This window comes from Elephas maximus, chromosome 9 (assembly GCF_024166365.1).
Source record: "Elephas maximus indicus isolate mEleMax1 chromosome 9, mEleMax1 primary haplotype, whole genome shotgun sequence".
Taxonomy (NCBI): domain Eukaryota; kingdom Metazoa; phylum Chordata; class Mammalia; order Proboscidea; family Elephantidae; genus Elephas; species Elephas maximus.
In genome coordinates, this window is record NC_064827.1 from 56,483,345 (window position 1) to 56,506,409 (window position 23,065).

The 23,065-nt window shown below is 41.6% G+C and overlaps 1 protein-coding gene across 9 annotated transcripts in view; it reads left to right on the forward strand.

Annotated features, from left to right (window-relative positions):
• ZNF462 (zinc finger protein 462) overlaps window positions 1–23,065 on the forward strand; it is a 150,088-nt gene that overhangs the window by 111,094 nt on the left and 15,929 nt on the right. For all 9 annotated transcript variants that reach the window (XR_007518805.1, XR_007518806.1, XM_049897299.1 and 6 more), the window contains exons 8-10: window positions 4,192–4,459; window positions 6,681–6,817; window positions 16,966–17,189. Coding sequence is in view for 7 of the 9 variants with exons in the window: in XM_049897299.1 (XP_049753256.1) it covers window positions 4,192–4,459; window positions 6,681–6,817; window positions 16,966–17,189 (629 nt within the window). In the remaining 2 variants the exon portion in view is untranslated. The remainder of the gene's footprint in view (window positions 1–4,191; window positions 4,460–6,680; window positions 6,818–16,965; window positions 17,190–23,065) is intronic.

The following is a 23,065-nucleotide window of genomic DNA, read 5'->3' on the forward strand; positions in this document are numbered from 1 at the left end:
TTGAAATTTTGGCTGTTCATTTTCTTTCTCACAAATCTTGCTTTATTATTTTTTTCCATTTCTCTGAAATGCTTATGTTAATGTTTTCTTTCTTAATCAGTTCAGTGTTATTTTCTATCATAACCATTTCAACCTTTCTGCCACCGTCTCTCTCTCCTCTCTGTTGTGTGCATTTTGGTAATGGAACACTGCTGTTCTTTCTCGTTCCTCTGACTGGTATCATGGGACTGCCATAGGATACTGATGCTTAACAAGACTCAGAAGTTAGCGCTGTACAGATCTTTGTTCAAATTCTGACATTTTGAGCAGCCATCCTCAGCCTCAGCTACCCCATCAGTAAAATTGGAATGAGAATCTATACTTGACACAGTCACTGTGAGGTTGAATTGGGCTAATACCGTAATTCCAAACCCACACCTGTATGCACTGTGACCATCCATGCTAAAATTCCACTTTGATCCTGATTTTACAAAATGTAATTCTCTTATTACAAGCAATTTACTGAATGGGTAGCTATGTATAATTTCATGTATTTATAATTATGATTATAAATTAGAATTTAACTTCTAAAATTTTGCATATAAATAAAGTCACAGATCAGAGGATTAAACTGTTGTCTCAGACTACATGTCTCAGGGTTAGGTTAGAAATGTCTGGTTATGCTCAGCCATGACCTGTCTTTGAAGGTGGACCAACCTAGCCTTTGCTATTGATTCCACTGGCCATACAGGTCATAAAGATGTAACTTGTCTGGCCGCAGTTGGGGGCAGGGTTTCCCAGTGGATTCTCATCCCTGTACTGCAGTCCCTGTATCCTTCCCCCCTACGCCTTTCTGTGCCCAGAAGTCTGGCTTTCCAAGCTCAGGGTGTTTTTATTTTCCTTAAGCGCAGAATGAAAGAGAACAGTCTTAATGATGATCTTTAACTTATGTGACATGCCCTTCACTACTAACAATCTGTTTGCCGTTCTAACCTGGGCACAAACGACCTTCTTCTTGCACTTCAGGCTGAGCTTCATGAACAAACTGGAATTTTATGTAGCTTAGCAAGTGGGCTTTTTTAAGATTGGTGAACGCATACACGCTCACATCTTTGTCACTTTAGTGCCCAGAGTGCTAAAATCGTACATTATTCACAAACTCCAAGTGAGAGAGAGAGAGAAAGAGAGTGTCTTGGTGCCAGAGAGGCAAGTAGAGTTCTAAAAAGACCGAAAAAGTTGTATCCTGGGCGTCATTACAAATATACCACAAGTGGTGGAACTTCCTTATTTTTGTAAGTAAACCTGCCCATCTAATTTTAACCAGGAAAATAGGAATGTATAACATGGATCCAGAGAGCTGCTGTTTTAGAGCATTCAAGAAGGCCATGAGTCTCTCTTTCTTGGAATGCTTTCCCCACCACTTCTTGCATTTTGTATTTCTTTAAGTTTCCTGTCATATATAAAATTACCTGAAGACTAAGGTGCGCCTGACCCAAGCCATGGTATTTTCAATCGCATCATATGCATGTGAAAGCTGGACAATGAATAAGGAAGACCGAAGAAGAGTTGATGCCTTTGAATTGTGGTGTTGGTGAAGAATATCGAATATACCCTGGACTGCCAAAAAAACGAACAAATCTGTCTTAGAAGAAGTACAACCACAATGCTCCTTAGAAGCAAGGATGGCGAGACTGCGTCTTACATAGTTTGGACATGTTGTCAGGAGGGATGAGTCCCTGGAGAAAGACATCATGCTTGGCAGAGTACAGGGTCAGTGGAAAAGAGAAAGACCCTCAACGAGGTGGACTGACACAGTGGCAGCAACAATGAGCTCAAGCATAACAACGATTGTAAGGATGGCACAGGACCAGGCAGTGTTTTGTTCTGTTGTGCATAGGGTCGCTATGAGTCGGAACCGACTCAACGGCACTTAACAACGACAACATCATATATAAATACCAGAGTTAAAATCTAGAATTTCTTTTATGAGATGGATGAAATAATGTGCAATAGGCCTTACAAACCCAGTGCCATCAATAGGCCTTAAAGACAAGAAAGATGTGTTATGTAAAAAGAGACCCTATTCCATTGTAGGGATCTGCCTAAGAGATCTAGCGCGTGTGCTGGGTTGGAGGTGTGGGAAGGGCAGGGGAGATGAATTCACCTGGCTTATCATCTGAGTAGGAGCCATTTATTTCTTTATAGCTTTGCTGTAAAGAGACTGAAACTGTCAGTTGCTTGGTGCCTGCGACAATTACCAGCATTTGTACTAACCGTACCTGGGAGACCCACTGAGGTGTGTGCTATGTCTTGAAGGGAACTGCAGCCACTTATCAAGAAGTGGATGGGTCCTTGGGACATTTGTTTGAGTCTGTGGGTAGATTTGTAAGTCTTGAACAGGTCATGGGCAGCAGGACCTGGCTCTGGCCTTGTTAGAGAATTTCGGCCCTGCAGAGCTCAGAGGACAAACCAGGACCAATGCTATGAAGAGGCCAGAGATTTCCAGGGCAACCGCAGGGCAGCATTTCACCTGCGCTCAGGACCATGTTAACAAGAGAGGTGGAGTGTGTTTTGTGGTTCACTGTGCGTGTGTTTTAAGCAGAAACTGGCCGTGAGGGCTTAACTAGAAAACATCTCGAACAATCCATGAAATGGTAAACAAACCTGCTATTGAAAGAAAGACTGAGAAGTTGACAATCGATTTATTGTGATCCTGAGTGGGTTCATCTGCTAGGGTAGAAGAATAAAGAGAGAGGAGATAAAAGAACCGGGTAAAATGAATTCAGTTGTGTCATTCCTTTCTTCCTTTGTCTTCCGTTTACACCTGGTAATGAACCCTTGGAGGCTTGGAGATATTGTTCATGTTTCCTTTTGTTTTATTTTTGTGTCTGGCAGGTTCGTTTACAATTTCCAAAGGGTTTTTTTTCCCCCCCCTCAAACTTGAGGAATATGAATTTAGAAAGGAGGAGAACAAGGAGGGAAGGTATTTTAGTATTTGGAAGACAGGAGATGGCCCCACAGTAAGGGAGGCTGCTCTGCTTTTGTTTTTCTTTTCGAAGAGGCTGCCGGGATGGATGGTGCTCATTTCATCAAATATGGGTTTTACAGAATTCCTCCATGTCGTGCCTCAGGGAATCATGCTTTAGAAAATTAAGTGTCCATCAAATCAGGAGGAGGCTTGTACAGTTTCTATCCCCTTACCCCCCTGCTTTTTGAGAGGCTTAAGAAAAGAGCCCTTTGTTTTCTTTTCAAGGAAAGTTACACTGAAATTCATCTGCATGGTATTCATGGGCTTCATTTGTGTCATTCATAGGCAGCGGTAAGTCGTGCAGGACAATGTTGAATTCCAAACGTCAACCTTCAGAGTGGTGTGTTGGGAAAGGGTTCTCTTTATTTCCTTTTCCTTTTTTTTTTTTCACTCTGAAGAAGAAACTGAGATTTCCCCTCCTCCCATCTAGATCAGATTTCTCCATCACAGGCCACGGAAGCTTCTCAGGATTAAGATTTGTGCCTGTCTCATTTCCGACATTTTCCTCTGAATTGCAAACTTTAAAATACCTTTCAGGGAAACTTGTTTGGAATTTCATTTTAATGGGCCTTATGAATAAATCTCCATCTTAATGCTGACTAAGCTTTAAACATTCATTCCAGGGGAACACTATTGAATTTTTATATTTTTAAAAATTGAAATCATTCAACAGTGAAGGCATAAAACATTTTTATATTTGTGAGTGCTGTGTGCTTGAGCATTTCTGTTAAAGACTGACTTTTTTTTTCCCATTGCCTTGAATAATCCTGAGCTGCAAAAGAGGAGGTATTGCATCATCTGGTTTCCTTTCGCGCGTAGATGCCTGCACACGTTATGTAGGTTTATTTATCTCACCGAGAAGGACAGGTATTCTGTGGCAGCCTGTTGCCGCAGTGCAGTTTCCTTTAAAAAAAAGTTTACTTTCTTCCTTCACTTTGAAACCTTTAACCTCAGAATTTTATTTTTAAATGCTATGAGCCCTCAAAGTCAGATTAGAGAAGTGACGCTTCCTCCCTACCTGCATTTCCCCAGATCTGTGTGGTAATGTAAACTGAGATGAAAGATGGAATCGTAGTTATCCCTTTTTTTAAAAAAAATACTCAAAACTACTGTTGGGGGTTTTGAAGCGTCAAACCTCTCCTGTGTTGTCTGCGTCCGGTGTCATTGACCCTGTCTCTCCACAGACTCTTCATACTCAGAGCCCCCAGATGTTCAGCAGCAGTTGAACCACTACCAGTCAGCTGCCCTGGCAAGGAACAACAGCCGTGTGAGCCCTGTGCCTCTCTCTGGGGCCACTGCTGGCACTGAGCAGAAAACCGAAGTCGTTCTTCACTGCGAATTCTGTGAATTCTCCTCTGGCTACATCCAGAGCATCAGGCGCCATTACCGGGACAAGCATGGCGGGAAGAAGCTCTTCAAGTGCAAAGATTGCTCCTTTTACACAGGCTTTAAGTAAGTGGACTCGAAGCATAGATAGTTAAGTGGTTAAAATATGACTAAATGGTTAAAATGGTAAATTTTATAAGTATTTTACCACAGTCGAAAAATAAAATAAGCAACCAATATGGCTGTCCCCTGCCTGTCTTCTCGCTACCATCTTTCTCTACCCTCTCCTACCTGGGGCTCAGGAGAAGCCCTGCTCATGGATATGGGTGTTAGGTCCAATCTTCACAAAAGGCGGCTAGTTTCAAAAGACTGCATTGGGGCTGGGGAAAGGATGAAGAGCTATATTAGAACAAATGAGTTTAAAAATCACAAAAGGGGGCTAGTTTCAAAAGACTGCATTGGGGCTGGGGAAAGGATGAAGAGCTATATTAGAACAAATGAGTTTAAAAATCAGAGCAAACGAGCACCCAAGCAGTATGAGAACAAGGTGAAGGATTTCCGCAGCCCAGTGCATGGAGCAGTGAGTATTTCACCCCGGGAGAACTACCTCCATTAATTCTCTCTTTGAAAAAAAAAAAAAAATGTTCTTGGAAGCAATGTCATAGTCAAGTCTTAGCAATAGTGACTTCCCCTACTACCCTTGTGAAAAAATTCTTGCTTCTTAAGATCATAGTATTTCAAGATATCCAGAGAGTAAAGATCCTGGCACTGGGAAGGCTGGACTTTAGCGATCATAGAGAGTGTTTCTATCTAGAAAAAGATAATCCAAAGCCACCCATGTTTCTATGTACTATAGAGTTGGTGACCTCAAAGGATGGATTCTTCCTATTTAACTGTCTTCTCCTGTGGTTTAATTTTATCTTGTGAGATACCTTTTAGCTTAGTAGGTTAAGAGCGTAGTCTGAAGCCTAACTTGCATTTGAATCCCATCTTTGCTGTTTACTGGCTGTGTGACCTTGGAAAAATCACTAAGCCTCTCTGTGTCTGTTTCCTTACCTGTAAAATAAGAATAATAATAGTACCTACCTTACAGGGCTGTTGTGAGGAGTAAGTGAACCAATGTATCTGAAGTGCTTAGAATAGTGCTTGGCACAAAGCAAGCACTACTGAGCATTACAATATTATAAATATAAGCTATCATTATCTGCTTTTGTTGTGATCAAGACCTGAGCCTTAGGCTTCTTCAGTGCACACAGAGAAGCTTTCAAAAATAGGCTTCATGTCCAAAAGAAAAGATGAATTGGAAGAACAACAAGTCTTTTTTCCACCAACATCTTAGTTGCCAGGGATTTGGTGGAAAATGTGTTAGATCTCTGATTACGAGTTTGATTCAGTTATTTTTCAAATAAATATGTATGTGACCTTATATTTGAGTGAAGGCTACAGGACCCGGATAACGAGGATCCGCTGACAGATGTACACAGTTCTCCAGAGAAAAACACTTCAGTTAATAAGAAGGGGTCCTCGCCCATTAATACTTGGTTTCATCCATTTTTATGAGACATTTAAGGCATTGTAAATTTTCAGGTTTTGAAAAGGATGGAGGGGGAGGCAATGGTGCCATTCCACTCTCAAGCTGGTACAACAGCCCTTAGTTTAGTCTACCTCATCATCAACCATCATGCCCTCCTAAGCAATTTGTCCTCTCCCCTTCCTCTTACCATGAAGAATCATGTAGGTAATTGCTAAATCAACTTCACTTTAAAATAGTCCCTCACCTTGCAAGCATGATGAGAAATATTTCCTCTAAGGACCCCTGGTGGGGCAGTGGTTAAGCAATTAAGTGCTTGGCTGCTAACTGAAATTTCACCAGTTCAAACCCACCAGCTCCTCTGCAAGAGAAAGATATGGCAGTCTGCTTCTGTAAAAGTTACAGCCTTGGAAGCCCTATGGGACGGTTCTACTCTGTCCTGTAGGGTTGTTATGAGTCATAGCCGACTTGACAGCAATGGATTTTTTTTGGTTTAGAGGTTTTGTTTTCTTTCCTTTAATAGGAAATTTCTAATTTTCAAGAATAAGGTATTTGGGAAATCCATTTCTTTTCAAATTAAGCTCTTAACCCAGCCAAGTGGCAAAGTTACTGAAAACGGGGTACCACTGCATGCTGGGGTCAGTCATTGGATGAATGAACAAAGAACCTGTAGTCAGCAAACATGATTAACAACTATGTTTTTGGCCGCTCAAGTGGGGGAGTCACACCCAGATGCTCTGTGGTGAGGTTGCTAACCAGGGGGTGGATGAGTGAAATGCCCTCTTGTCACCCCGATCATGTCTCTCCACTTACCAGATCTGCTTTTACTATGCACGTGGAAGCTGGCCATTCAGCTGTTCCCGAGGAGGGCCCCAAAGATCTTCGCTGTCCTCTCTGCCTCTATCACACCAAATACAAACGCAACATGATCGATCACATCGTGCTGCATCGAGGTAACCTTCGTAACTCCGTTTTCTTGGGGTACCACTGATAGCATGGGTGGCGTTATAGCAGTGCCCTCTAAAGGTGACAGAGGCACCTTTCTCCTGGTCCCTTTTTCCTCACCTTATCTCCAGGCAAGAAATCACAGTGATAACCACAGTGACAGTCAAGAGGATAAAAACACCTACCTGCCGAGACCATTTCCTCCACCAGAAGGGAGGCAAAGGTGCTGGATTTGACACCAGTGGCAGTGAGCGCTTCTGTAGGGCTTCCCAGTTAAAGGGGTATTTATACTCTGAATTCTCTGGTCCTCACAGCATTGTGTAGAATGCACCCAAGGAAGGAGTGCATGAGAGACGGGTAGGTGAAGACACGTTGCAGAATGTGAAGAGGTATATCATGTAAGGGATTCTTTTGAGGATAACCCAAATGATGATTTCCAAAGTTGAACGTGCAATTTTCTTTGAAGTGGATGGATAGAGAGAATTCTTAAAAATAAAAGTGGCGTGATCTAGATTAGAAAACCTATGAACTTTTGGATTTAAATGCAGGGTTTAAAACCTCTGTTTACCTCTCTATCGTCTCTAACAAGGAATGATTATACCTATTATGAGATAACATGTAGAACGTCAAACAGGACGAGATAACATGATGAGAAATATTTCCTCTAAGGAGCCCTGGTAGTGCAGTGGTTAAGTGCTCACTTGCTAACCAAAAGGTCAGCAGTTCGAACCCACCAGCTGCTCTGCTGGAGAAAGATGTGACAGTCTGGTTCCGTAAAGATTACAGCCTTGGAAACCCTCTGGGGCAGTTCTACTCTGCCTAGTGTGTAATGTCTAGTACATAATGGGTGTTCCATAAATGTTGGTTCCTGCTGATAAACACTGATACTTCTTTTAAGTCCACTTCATTTTTTCTTTGAGTTGAATTTACTCTTAGCCAGTTGAAACATTACTAACCAACAGCTTCCTCTGCATTTGAAGTAAAAATATGTTTATGAATAACCTGCTTTGTCCTGAAAAAATTCAAACTACAGGTAGATGGAAAAGATTGCTGTAATATCCGTAGGCAGTCTAACTTGCTTTTTCCTTCTACTGATCTTTCTATCCCTCCTTTAATCCTTCTTTCCTTCATCTCTTCCTTTCTTTGCTTCTAACCTTGGAAAGCTTTTCTGTATTTGCCACATGCGTTTCAAAAGCAATGAGTGTTGTTTGCCATATAACTGCGATATCACTCACTCTAAAATGCTGGAGATTTGGGGGCATTTGCAAAGTATCCAACATTTCCTTAGAGCCACTGCCTTTAGCCAGTGTTCTGTGACACACCCACCCGTATCTTCCGCAAAACTGCGAATGCCACACAAGGCCCATCATTTCTGACTCTCAGATTTTCCCGCCCATCACACTAATGAGACGTGAGATCAGTGCTGGCTAGGACGTCCACTTGCAAGCTGGGAGAAGCAGCACAGGAACATTTAGGCAGGAATTCTTGGCCCAAGTGGTCCCACTTGGTATTCTGCCTCAGTCACCTGGCTTCTGGTCCCCCAGCCCATGTGTTGCTGTGGCTCTGTGCCCCAACACAGCTTGGGTGGAGGCCATCAACAGTGTTGCTGCTGAGCAAACAGAAATGGTGAGACCTCACTTTCTGTGGTTGGTTCTCTCTCCTTTCCCATATTGTTGCCTGGCAGGACCAGAGCTTTCATGCCTAATGAGCTCAGTGACTTTTCTTCCATGAGCTGAAAATAAAAGAATCAAAGAGGCAAAGAGAAGTTCAATACCATTGTGGTGAACACTCCATTAGAGCTGTACACTTGACGGTGCTTCTCACACACACGAACACACTTCATCTTCCATCCCCATAGTAAGGGATAATACTATTATTGCAATGCCTGTTTACATTTGTGAAACTTGAAGCTGAAAAAGAGCATATTAATTCAGTGTGTTTGTTCATAGCCTATCTCATCTCACAAAGGATTTAAGGTATCTGATAGATATACATGCAGAACCATAGGATTAAAAACATGTGAAGAAACTATGGTAAATACAAAATAAAATGGAACCAGTGGAAAATACACTAATAGAATGAAAAGGCTAATAGACATACAGGAGTTTGGATACTCAGTGTCTGTCATAAAGTATGAACGTTCCTTGCAGTGGGCTGCACAGTTGACCCTGAGATTCTTGCCTGCCATGGGAGAAATCAGAAACATTTGGATTTAGAATATTTATTAGATATTTCTCTGAAATGCTGTTCTGGAAAATTTCAGGAACTCTAGACATTGAAACCTGAAAGGAACTTCTCCAGTAGGTTCTTCTGAAGGGGATAGTATATGAGGTAGTGAACATTGGCCCCCCCATAAATACCGTGGTGAGTTCCACAGGACCAATGAAAGCTAAAGTCACTTAACCAGTCGCCTGACCTATAGGCAGTAAAACTAGGTGTCAGCCCTAGTCCTCTGATCCCGTATCCCACCATGTTGCCTGTCACTGATTATTTAGTCTCTTCTGTTTACTTAAGGAGATGATTTTTATTAAAAGAGGCATCTGAGTGTGTAAATATTGTTCTCATTGGGGTCAGAAAGTACACAATCTGGAATGAACATAGGCATTTGAGGATTTGTAGTAATAATAACGGTTACTATTACTGATTGCTTACTAGGTAGCAGGCATTGTATGAAGTGCTTTACAATATGTTATTTTATGGAATTCTCAGAAAACCTATGTGGTAGATACCGTTATCCCCAATGACAAATGAAAAAAAAAAAAAAAATAGGGTCAGAAGACTGAGTGAGTTGCCGAAGGTCAAACAGCTATTAAGCGACCCAGCTGAGATCTGAACCCAGGGTTGTCTGACCCAGAGCCCATGCCTTTAACAGTATCCTACCCTTGGGAAAGTGGTGTCACCCTGTTGAGTGTTCTAGTGGCTGTGGCAGCTGAGTCCAGGGGCTGGAGGTCAGAGACAAGGACCACAGAACCACAGATGGCAGAGTGCTTTAAGACAGCAGTGTCTGCCATCTGTGTCCTGGCCTGGCTTTAGTGTCCATCTCAACTCAAAATGGCAGCTCAGTGGGAAGTCAGTCTTGACAAGTCAAGAGATAGGTTGAGTGTCTGCCTTGTAATTTAGGGTTGGAACTGACCTCAAAGTAACAAGATGTGGCTCTTTCTGCACCTGAGCTCTCCTTGCTCTGTGGATGAATAAACATCTTTGGTCTCTAGGGCCTGCAGCAAGAGATCTTTCTGAGGCCTTGGTTAAATAAAATGCTTGGAATGAAAGGTAAGAAAAACAACTTCCGAACTGGCCTTGAGAAACTGCTACTATTCACAAGAATAGAGTTTCCATAGCTTTATGTCTGGACATATTGATATATTTTTGTAGGGAGAAAAGGGAAGAGAATCCACTTCAGTTATGTGAAATTTGAATGAGAACTATCATATATTTATGCTGGCAGTGGCAAAAGAGGGCATACTGTTTGTTCATGCATTCAGCAAGCATTCATTGTGTGCTTGTTACAAGCCATGCTGTGTGCTGGGTTCTTTGGGCAAGGCAGAGCTGCTAACTGAAAGGTCAGCAGTTCCAACTTACCAGCCCCTTCGTGGGAGAAAGATGTGGCAGTCTGCTTTGGTAAGGATCTACGGCCATAGAAACCTTATGGGGCAGCTCTACCCTGTCCCGTAGGGTCCGCAGTGAGTTGGAATTGACGGCTACGGGTTTCTTTTTTTTCCTGCCTGCTCTCCTCAAATAATGAAGTGTACATATAAGTATAACACAAGGCAGTGAGTGAAAGCTGTCTAGGAGACTCACAGTAGCAGAAATATTTTTCTTTGGGGTAGAAAAAGGTGGTAGAGGGGGTGGCTTTCAAACTGAGCCATGATAAAATTTCAACAGGCCAAGAGGATTTAAGGCCACAGGGAGGGAACAGCACAACAAACCACTGAGGTGAGTAAAAGCAAGACATGTTTGCAGCAGAGCTTTGAACTGGTTCCTAGGTTCAAACCCCTGCTAAGAATTTGCATTTCTAACAAGTTCCCAGGCAATGCTAATACTGCTGGTTAGGGACCACTTCTGAGAACCACTAGTAGAGCAGTGGTTCTCAAAATTTATTTATACATAAGAATCACCTGGGGGTCTTGTTAAAATGTAGATTCTGACTCAGTATATCTAGGGTGGAAATGCAAATTTTCATCAGAAACTTTGAACTGGAGAGAACTGGTTCGAAGCCCTGGTTTGTAGAACGGTATTAGACTGTACCTTAAGGGAATAGAAGGAGGCAAGGCTACAAAGGTATGTTGGGGCCAAATTATGGAGGGCTTGGATACCAACATAGGAGTTTGAACTTTACTCAGTGGACAGATGGAAAGCCAGGGCAAATTTTGAGCAGGGCGCCGACGAGACACCTAATGAATACTGATTTCCCAAAGGTCGAAGCAAAGGATTGAAAGACCTATCTCTTTGAGGAACTCTGAACTTAGGTCAGATCAATATTTGGTGAGGTTGGCCATGATTTGAGGAGTTTAGCTAGGAAAAAATTCAGTCCTGAGACTTTTGCTCCAAAACAAATTTAGTGGTAGAATTTTTGATGAGTTTTCATCTATGCCATAAATATTTATTGACCACCAGAATTGTTTTATGCCCTGGGAATACAGTCATGACAAGATAGGCAAGGTATGTGCACTGAAGGACCTTGGACTCCAATGGGGAGAGAGATAACAAGTGAGAAAATAATTTTACCAGTGGGTTTCCATTGAGTTTATCACTGTTGGAAGCACAATGCCTCACACATAGTTTTGTACACATGTATCTTCTGCACCTGTGGATCAGATCCTGAAAAGTTGGGCACAGGTCCAATTTTAGGGATGAAGCACAGTTTTGCCCATTATTTCCATTGTAATTGTGGAACTGTGTAATCACTGATACTGGTCTCCAGTTGGCATATTAGCTTAAAGTTTCTGTTGCCCAACCTGTAATAATATGTAGACAAATGCTGAATTTAACTGAACTCTGCAGGTGGTCATCCTTTGGAATGGAACTGAACCAGTTACCAGCCAGTCTCCCCCAACTCACGGTGGCCCCGTATGTGTCAGAGTGGAACTGTGCTCACAGGGATTTCGATGGCTGATTATTCAAAAGTAGATCACCAGGCCTTTCTTCCAAGGTGCCTCTGGGTAGACTCAAACCTCCAACCTTTCAGTTAGCAGCCGAGCAGTTAACCATTGGCACCATTCCAGGGAATGGAACTAATCTCCCCTAATTTTTCTGATCCAGTATAATTTTTCTTGAGAAAAAAGCTACAGTGAGATTCCTACCCTTTAATTTTATTCAGTGAAAGCAAAGATCTTTTCCATCCCCACCAAATACTTTTGCTTGTTAGAATGTGAGGTGCTGTTCCCAATTCCGTCTGATTGAGGGGGAAACCTGGCTAACATCAAAACGTAATACTTCTTACCAGGAACTGTTCCGTTTATATTCATGGGTGTCTATTTGTGGTTAGGTTTTGGGATGGTTGTTTTTGATATTGATATTTTCTTAATGGCTTTCTAGTCCTCAGTCTTTGTCGCTTGTTTGGCAGAGTGAGTAATAGGTAGGTCTTTGGTTTTGTCCCAATGGCATCTAAGTCCTCTAGAATGGTAATTTGCATACAGCATTCATTGGAGTGAATGAATTCCAAATCTCTCCCTGCTTCATTTAGACTTGGCACGTTCGGGGCAGAAACCCGTGTACGTTGTGGTCTGCCTTTCAGGAAGGATTTGTACTTGGTAATTCTGGACTGCACAGTGATGTGGTTTCTTGCTGATTGGAGCAGAAGTGACGCCCCTGTAGTTGCAGCCCTGCAGACGTTTCCACAGGAGCTCGACGGCACACACCTCTGGGCACCTGTTGTGCCTTAGTACAGGCATGTTTTGGGGTGGCGTTCCTCTGGGGTCCATCTAGCCTCCCGGATTTTGTGTCCACCTGCAGCACCAAGCATCTTTTCAGTAGGAGGAGGTGAGAGACACAATTCATCTTGTAATCTTACTGGTGAAGTCATCACATTTTTGCAGCCCGTGCTGGAAGCCGGGCCACAATGAGTGTGATTCAGGCCTTAATTGCTCACTCAAGCTAACTTTGAGAGGTGTGAAGTCAAGAAAGACCTGCAGTTGTCGCTGCCTCCATAGAAAAAAAAGGACCCAGGCATTGAGCTTCTGGAGCCAAGGCAGGGCTCCGTCCATACCTTGGAACATTCCAGTCTTTAACTTTATGTTCTTCACTCACCTCAGTAATGAATAACCTCATTCAGAAAACGCTGTCGGTTATTTGCCTGCCTTGGAAAGTCTGTCTTGTTTTTTTATCTTGGTGATTTTAGCTGTGTTTTTAGGAAGGAGAATAAGTAAACTTCTTTCTAAAGTTAATATCATAATAAAAATCCATATACCAACAAAACTAGTAAATTGGTAATGTCTTAGAGTAGAAACGGGCAGTCTTACATTTCAGAGTAAGCAAGCAGGGAACTTAGCTCTTACTGATCCAGAAGATATTAGAAACATCATTCACATGTAAATGATTACCTTAGAAAGCTGTACCTTTTGTATTTTTAAAATATTAGGAAAAAAAAAGGTTTTTAAGTGTGCTGTGTCCAGAATGGGTGTCCCCTGTGAGCCCTTTTTCAGGGGAGGAGGAGGGTGCTGGCTGAGCTCAGAGAACCTGTGTTCCCAGCTCCCAGCTTTGTACTGAACGAGACGTGTGACTTTGAGGAAGTAGCTTAGTTCATCAGTTCTCAGCTTCTACATAAATAAACTGGAGATGATAAAACCGACTTTGAGGGTTGAATGCCTAACAGTGCTTGAAATATAGTGAGCACTTCATAAACTATAGTGGTTGTTTACATTAATTATTATTATTGAAACTCCAGGATATTATTCAGAGTGCTCATGACTTTGTATAAAATTCACTTAGACACACGTAGTGAAATTGGAAACTGCCAAGAAAACTAACCAAAGTGGTAGAGGAATTGAAAAGGAGACCTATAAAAAAAATGTTAAAGAGCCGATTATGTGCTGTGGAGGCTGGAGGGTGACTGGTTGACTGTCTTCAAGGTGTTTGAGGCATCGTATGGAAAATTACACCCTGCAGTTCTCCATCTCCACTGGGGTCTGGCAGAAGCGGGGCAGACAGGACAACTCAGTGCCAAAGAACAGAAGTGGAGGCTGTAGAGATGGCGAGGAGTGAATTCAGGAACAAACACAAAGCAAGGGGGATGCATTTCAAGGAAGGTGCCTGAAAAGTTGATGTCAACACTTCCCCCGCACACCTGAGGTGTAAAGGCATAACCATTAGTGTGGAGGTGGTCCCCAACTCTTGCACGGGCACCAGTCTGCACACAAGTCATTTTCACGTGTGCCTTAACCAGAGCAGCTAGAGTTAATGCCAGGCATTTCATTTAGAGTGGTCGTTCTCAAGGCGGGTGGGTGGGGGTAGAGGGGAGGGTTGATTTTGCAGAAGCCAGGTATGTTGATAATTATCCCAGAATGCACAGGGCAGCCCCCCCACAGCAAGGAATTATCCGGCTCCAAATGCCTTAGTGCTACTGTTAGGAGGTGAGAGGAGTAAAGTATCCTAGCATGGGCTTTTAACAACTCTAGTTTAAGCCAAAACATCTTTTCATCTTTTTACACCAAACCATGGAACTGACTGGTTAAAAGACTTAAACATTTGCTATTCTGAGAAAATGTGTAGATTACATTATAATTATGTGTTTCTTAGCTGTCTGCTATACATTGGTTTAAAAATATTTGTATTTCCAAATAAGCGACTGGCTCTTTGTATAGGGAAAATAACATATGCCTTAGAGCTCCAGGGAGTATGTTGCCACGCCACCTTCCACCCTTCCTCTGCCCAGCATTTTGTTGGCCAAGTAATCACTGCATTCAAGGGCTCCCAAGGCAGTGACTGCCCTGCAGCTAGAATGTGGTGGCTGAGACTAAGGCATGAGGTTGGGTGGGGAGCATTCCCCATGGACCAAACACAGGCAACAACAGAGGGAGTACTCACCACTGAGTAAGTCGCATCGGTGCACAGAATACTTAACGCCCCGGAAGCGTCGCTGCGCAGTGGCCCTGAGGATAAATCGTGCTTTCTTGACTTAATAATACATTGCTATTTCTAAATAATGTAAGTATATGGGTGTGTGTCCGTTTGTAAACTTTCAGAGTCTTCTGAAATCCAGTCACAGCATGAAAACGCACACTATATTTGATCCTTGCATAAATAGCACAGATTTTAATTTTATCCCAGTTATGGATATCTGGCGCGTGCGCTGATACTCTGGGCAGGCTGGTGTGAAATTTAATTTGAGCAGTTAAACACAAGGGTGAGGGAGTGCAAAATAAACAAGCACACGCATTTCCAGCCCTACAGCATTTGGTACACCAACAGGAGGAGCACCGAAATCCTCTCTGCTTTTAGTTTTTCGCTTCTGACAATCAGATTACAGATTGTCTGAGAAGGCAAAATCCGCCATGTTGCCCATCCCACTCCCACGTCCCCTTGAATGGTCTCGGTAGCGGTTTCATTTGAGAGCTCTTCATAGTTGGAGGTGGAGTTTTAGTGAATGAAAGTGGGCAGGTTTCTTTGTTTTCAGATTTGATATTAGAATAGAGATTCCCTTGGTGTCAAAAACGGGGAACAGTTTTCTCAGAACATCTTGGAAGGGGAAACAGTGATGGAATTGAAAATGGTGGGAAATAGTGGACTTAAAGAGTCCGTGGGTGGTGTCAGTGGTCGACGCACTGGGCTGCTAACTGAAAAGCTGGCAGTTTAAGTCCACCAGCGGCATCTCAGAAGAAAGGCCTGATGATCTACTTCTGAAAAATCAGCTGTTGAAAGCCCTGTGGAGCACAGTTTTATTCTGAAACACATGGGGTCACCATGAGTCAGAACCAACTCTACTGAAACGGGAAAAAAAAAAATGTGGATTTATAGTTAGAAAGACATGGATTCACATCTCAACTTTGCCAATTACAATATCTGTGACCTTTACAGAGTTACTTAGGGGCTGTGTTCCTCAATTTACTTGTAAGATGGGAGTAACTTCTGCCCTACAGAGTTGTTGGTAGGAAGGTGCCAGCACAGTGGTGTCACATAGGTGCTTAGCTAATGTTAGATTTCTTCTCCCTTAATGACTCCCCTAAGTCTTGCCTAAATAACGCTTGCTGAGGGAGTAAAAAAAAAAACCAAGCCCATTGCCATCAAGTCGATTCCAACTCATAGCGGCCCTCTAGGACAGAGTAGAACTGCCCCACAGAGTTTCAAAGGAGCGCCTGGTGGATTCGAACTGCCAACGTTTTGGTTAGCAGCTGTAGCACTTAAACCACTCTGCCACCAGGATTTCCTGCTGAGGGGGTAGGATGTACAAATGGCTGTTGTCAAAAATGAGTAATATGGTCAAAATGGAGCCCTGGTGGCACAGTGGTTACGAGCTCAGCTGCTAACCAAAAGGTTGAATCCACCAGCTGCTCCTTGGAAGCTCTGTGGAGCAATTCCATTCTGTCCTATAGGGTCGCTGTGAGTCGGAATTGACTCAGCAGCAATGGGTTTGGTTTTTGGTTTTAGAGGTAAAAATAGCGACCACTTCCATTTGGTCTTCCCTACCTTAATTATCCCTCTTCAGGAGGCCCTGGATGGTGCAAATGATTCACTCAAGTGGTTACCTACCAAAAGGTTGGCAATTCAAGTCCACCCAGAGGCACCTGGGAAGAAAGACCAAGAAATCAGCCATTGCAAAATCTATGGGGCACAATTCTGCTCTGACGCACACGGGGTTGCCATGGATTGAAATTGACTCGACAACAACTGTTTTTGTTTGTTTGTTTGTTTATTCAGGACTTAACCAGGACCTTTCAGCCACCCTGCCTCTATTTATAGGTTGTTTTAGGTATTAAGTACACAAAGAGCTTTGGTCTTAGTTCAAACTGACTCAGTGGCACCTAACAACAACAATAAGCAGAGGAATGTGTTGGTTTGGAAGTTGTGGGGAAGAACAGTGTACATGTGTGTGTAGCTCAAGCACCCAGATCTGTGAGAAGTAGCAAACTGAATATGTGAATTTATTCTTATATTCCAAAGAAAGACCGTCTGCATACCATAAGTAAAAATTCCCATCTTTCCATTCAATTTGTTTCCACAGAAGAGAGAGTTGTCCCCATTGAAGTGTGCCGTTCCAAACTGTCAAAATACTTGCAGGGAGTAGTTTTCCGCTGTGATAAGTGTACCTTCACCTGCTCCAGTGACGAGAGCCTCCAGCAACACATAGAAAAGCACAATGAACTGAAACCTTACAAATGCCAGCTCTGCTACTATGAGACCAAGCACACAGAGGAACTGGACAGCCACCTCCGGGATGAGCATAAGGTACTGGCTCGGGACTTCCTGCCTCCCGCCCTCGGCATACCTGTGGGGAGGGGCCAAGTTGGGAGAGAGAGCCTGAATTTAGTCACATTTACTGCATACAACATAGACATGAACTAAAATAATTTTTAAAGTGAAGTTTAGTTCTACTATAAAAGAAGTATAAGGTCATTGTAGAAAATTGGAACACTTAGAAGGGGAAAAATGAAAACCACCTGTAATTTCACCACCCAAATCCAACTGCTTAACCTTTTTGGCCTCTTTTCTATGCCCATTTTACTTTGTTTTACGTAGTGATTATGCTATACACGAAATATTATATATACCTTGTTTTCTTTCACTTAACATCCTAGTGGATATTTTCCCATGTCATTTAAAATGTATTATCATAAGGGTTGGAGCCCTGATGGCTCACTGGTTAGGCAAGCTACAGCTGCTAACCAAAAGGTTGGCAGTTCGAATCCACCAGCTGCCTCCTATGAGGCAGTTCTACTCTGTCCTATAGGGTCAGTATGAGTCAGAATCGACTCAACAGCTGCGGGTTTGGTTTGATTTGGTTTTATCATAAGGATTAGCAAACTTTTTCTGTAAAGGGCCAGATAGGCTTTTAGACTTTGCAGGCTATATGGTCTCCATGGCAACTACTTAACTCTGCTGTTGTAGCAAGAAAGCAGCCATAGATAATAAATAAATGCAAATGGCTGTGTTCCAATAAAACTTTATTTATAAAAATAGATGACGGTCTGTGGACCCATAGTTTGTCAACCCCTCATCTATCAGATGGATGTTCCACCGTGTCCCTCAATCATGTAGGTTGTTTCTAATACGTTGCTAACTACAAAGATTTTCAGAGGCATCTCTATGAATGCCTGAATATTATAAGGACTGTAAAATGGATGTTTTATTTGGGGGAGGGTAAAATCATAAAGGATGAATTCCTCACTCTGCAAAAAACTTATCTTGTACATAATGAACTGAGATTGTCGTTTCTGGTTTTGTGCATTGCCCAAAGTGCAGTGGGAGCTCTGATTAATATTCATTTCATGAAAAGAACCTATGGAAATGTTTTTTGATTAACCAACAAATCCAAAACACCTATTGAGTGTTTACTTAAAGCACAATGACAAGCACTTCTGATAGTGTTCTCTTTTTCCTTGTTTTGTATTTTTATCAGTGGAAATATGACTGTTTTCTGGCCCTACGAAGCCAAGTCATAAAGATTTTAGTTTGAATCACTTGCACCCAGGGGTTAGCATTTTTCTCTGAAGTGAAGAGAGAGGAGGCTAAGCTTTATGGCCTGTCCTCAATTTAATGGTTTTATGGTAACTTTTCTGCCTTGGAACTCATTCATTTTCTAATGTGTCTACCCAAAACATAAAAACAGAGAGGAAAAGCCTGAATTAGCCTCACATAAGAACTTTAATTTCTCTTCTTATTCAAACATCCTGGGCATTTCTTCCCCAGACTCAAAGGAAAACCACTCATCCATTTCAAGCCAAACATTCCGTATTTACTTCCGTGTATCTTCTTTATGTCACCACCTCAGTCAGAGCTTTTTATTATAGTGTCCAAGCCTCCAGTCCAATATTTTGGGGAAGAGCAGATCAGGTTGTTGCTCCTTAGCTTGCAAATCAACGGGGCACGAGAGAGAATGTTAGAAACTCTCCAAGAAGTGGAACTGGAAGCTTCCTGACCAGTGGGTAGAAGGCCGAGGCTTTGGGATATGGGCCAGGTGAATGGATTCCTCAGCAAAAAAAAAGATGCCCAAATTTAGATCTTTGGAAACAAATAGACCTGGCTTTGAACCTGGTCTCCACCCTTTACGGTACAAACTTGTAGCAAGTTACTTAAATTTATCTACCTGTTTTCTAATTTGTAAATGGAATTGTTATACCTTCCTCGGAAGTTTTGTAAGGATTAGATGAAGTCCTCGCCTTTACCCCACTTTGAAACCTACTGTGTTCCTTAGGGAAACCCTGGTGGCGTAGTGGCTAAGTGCTACAGCTGCTAACCGAAAGGTCTGCAGTTCGAATCTACCAGGAGCTCCTTGGAAACTCTATGGGGCATTTCTGCTCTGTCCTATAGGGTCGCTATGAGTCGGAATCGACTCGACAACAACAGGTTTGGTTTTTGCCGGTTGTTCCTCAGAGTATTTATGAAATTCCATTTTCCTCAAGTATAATAATAGTTTTACCTATCATAGAGGCAGTTATGTTCCTTAAGACCAAAAATATGTTATAAAATCACCTTGTATTTTAGATAGTTGTTGACATTATATTTCTACTGTCATATTATATTCTTTAATTTTATTCTTTCTTATGGTTGACCAGCTTATTAAGTCCAGTGAGTAACTAATTGAGGCTAAAGAACTGCCAGTTTTAGCACACCTATTTTCATCTTTGTCTCAATTGTTACTAAGTTTATGAGACTACTGATAGCAGCACTTTCATTTTCCTATTTTCTATTTGATTTTTCCTAAATGATGAGTGCAAAATGCAATTAAAATTTTTGAAATAATTGGCCAAACACTATTTTATAAACAAAGATGGTAGGCTGCTGAAACTGAATTTCCAGCTGATAGTCAGTGGCATTAAATGCTAGTTAAAAGTGGTCGTTCATCAGGGTGAAGGATATACGAAAGTCTGATTTCAGCGTTCGTGAAAGGGGTGTCAATGGACAAGGTACTAAAGAAAAGTTTGCTAACAATTCAAACACAGAAGTCAGGGGCCATAAGGCAAGAACAAGAAATTAAAGGCATAGGGATTGGAAAGGAAGGTATAAAACTGTTTTTATTCACAATGTGATTTTCATAGTCAGAAAATCCTAAAGAATCTACAGAAAAGCTATTAGAGCATTAGTGAGTTTAGCACAGTTACAGGATCCAGGATCAATATACAAATATCAATTATATTTCTGTATGCTAGCATGGACAATCTGAAAATGAAATTTAAAAAAATCAATTCCATTTACAGTAATATCAAAAAGAAGAAAATAAGAATAAATTTGACATAAGAACTGCAAGAGCTGTACACTGAGAATTATAAAATGTTGCTGAGAGAAATAAAAGAACTGAATAAAAGGAACATAGACTGTGTTCTCGGATTGGAAGACTCGGTATTGTTAAGATGGTAACTCTTCCCACATTGATCTACAGGTTCAACATAACCTCTATCAAAATCCCAGTGGGTACTTTTTAAGTAGAAGTTGACAAGCTGATTCTAAAATTTATATGGAAACGCAAAGGGCCTAGAATAGCTTGAACAATGTGGGTAAAGAAGAGCAAAGGTGATTTCAGAAGTTACTATAAAACTACAGTAATCCAGAAGGTGGGATATTAGCATAAGGATAGTTGCATGATCAACGACACCGAGGTAGTCCAGAAAGAGACCTTCATATACATTATTGTCAGCTGATTTCCATTAAAGGTGCCAAAGCAATAGAGAAAGGATTTTTTTAAACAAATGGTGCTGAAATAATTAGATATCTATGTGCAAAATAATAACCCAAACCCTTACCTCACTCCCTACACAAAAATTAACCGAAGATGGATAATAAACCTAAATGCATAAGCTAGAACTATAAAACTTTCAGAAGAGCAGAAAATCATGCAGTCTTGAGGTAAGGAAAGATTTCTTAGATATGGCACAAAAGCTGCAGACATTAAAGAAAAAAATAGATAAATTGAATGTCACCAAAATTAAAAATGTTTGCCCTTCACAAGACACCATTTAGAAGATGAAAAGACGAGTAACAGACTGGAAGCAAATATTTGCGAAGTAAATACCTAACAAAGAATCTGTTACAAGAATATATAAAGAACACCTGCAACTCTAATAAGACAACAACGCAGTTAAAAGTGAGAAAAAGATGTGAATAGACACTTGCCAAAGGAGAAATACAAATAGCAAATAAGTACATGACAAGACGAGCAACTTGATTTGTCATTAGGGAAATGCAAATTAAAACCACAATGAGATATCACTACCCACCCACTAGAATGGCTAAAATTAAGAAGACCATAGTACCAAGTAGTGGCAAGGATGTGGAGAAACCAGAAACCTCATACACTGCTGGTTGGAATGTAAAATGGTATGGCCACTTTGGAAGAAATTTGTTAGTTTTTTAAATAGTTCGATACACTTTCTATTTGACCCAGTAATTCCACGCCCACAAAAAGACTTGTTCATAGCAGTCTTTTTCATAATAGTCGAAAACAAAACTGGAAACAAACTAAATGTCAGCTGGTGAATGGATAAAATGTGGCATATCCATAGAATGGAATACTAATCAATAAAAAAGGTATGAACTACCACTATATATAACAACATGGATGAATCTCAGAAAATTCATGCTAAGCCAGACGCAAAAGACTATACATATTGTATGACTCCATTTATATAAAATTTCTAGAAAAGGCAAAATTATGAAAATAGAAAGTAGGTTAGAGGTTGCCTGGGGTTGGAGGTTGGGTGCAGCGATTGATTGACTGCAGAGATCACCAGGGAATTTCTCAGAGCGATGTTAGTGTTCTTAAACTGGGTTGGGGTGATGGTTGCACAACTGTATAAATTTACTAAAACTGATTAAACTGTTCACTTAAAATAGGTGAATTTTATGGTGTTTTATATACCCCTGTGATGGTAAAGGTTGTATGTCAACTTGACTGGGTCATGGTTCTCAGTGGTTTGGCAGTTATGATGTAGTTTGGCAGTCATATAATGATGTAATCACTTCCATGATGAGACCTGATATAATGTGATCACCTCCATGATGGGATCTGCTGTGAGCAGCCAGTCAGTTGAAAGTGAGTTTCCTTGGGGATGTGGCCTGCATTGGATGTAAGTGAACATTCTGGCAAGGCTCATGGGCTTTTGCTAGCTCAGGTTCCTACAGCTAGCTGCTGGTTCTTGGGACTTGAGCTAGCAGCTTACCTGCGATCTTACCTGTGGACCTTGGAATTCATCGGTCTCCACAGCCTGTGAGTCAGAGCCCTGCTGTCTGACTTGCCCATCTTGGGTTTGCCAGCCCCTGCAGCTACGTGAGTCGGCAGAAGCCTCCAGCCTGACCCAGGGGCTTGGGACTTCCCAGCCTCTACAACTGTGTGAGCCATTTCCTTGATACAAAATCTTTCTATATATGTATTTATACACTTTTCTAGTTTTGCTTCTCTAGAGAACCCAGCCTGAGACAACCCCAAAACCTAAAACATACGCAAGTTTTCCAGGATCTAACACACAGGAGGCCCTCAGTAAATACTAATTTCTTGCAGTCTTTCCTTATGAAGTTGATCTCTGGAACAGATAGATCCACAGATATTCAAGATCAAGATCAATGTGCAAACTGCCAAAATCAAAAGTATGGTTCTAAGCTAGGGTTTACTAATAATTTTTTTTCAGTATGACTATGTGTTGAGTGCATTGCTCATTGCGTTCTTCCATAAACAGCTTTAGGTGATGTTGTGCAGAAGAAATTACAAGACACTGTAGGATGTATTTTCAGTCAAAGAATTTCATTAAACAGATCAGGGCATTCAAAACTGGACTTCTGAATTCTGCCTGCAAAGCATTTAAAGCTCCGGAGCATCTCTAAACATGTCAGACTGTGTCCTTCATGGACAGGACAAAGTACTGGTAACAGCAGGAAAGGCCCTTGAAGTCAAAAAACACCATTCCATTTAAGAGTCAAAGTCTCAAGTGCACTTGATTTAGGCTGCCATGTTCATCCTCAGAAACCACAGTGCAATAGCAAAGGGATGACAGTCGGCACCCTCATTTTATTGGTGAGAAACAGAGCCTTGTCCTTCTAGACCTTTACTTTCAGGCCAGTGAGCAAGGAAGGAATCACTTGTAATCTCTTGAGATCTAATCATATGGAAGTAA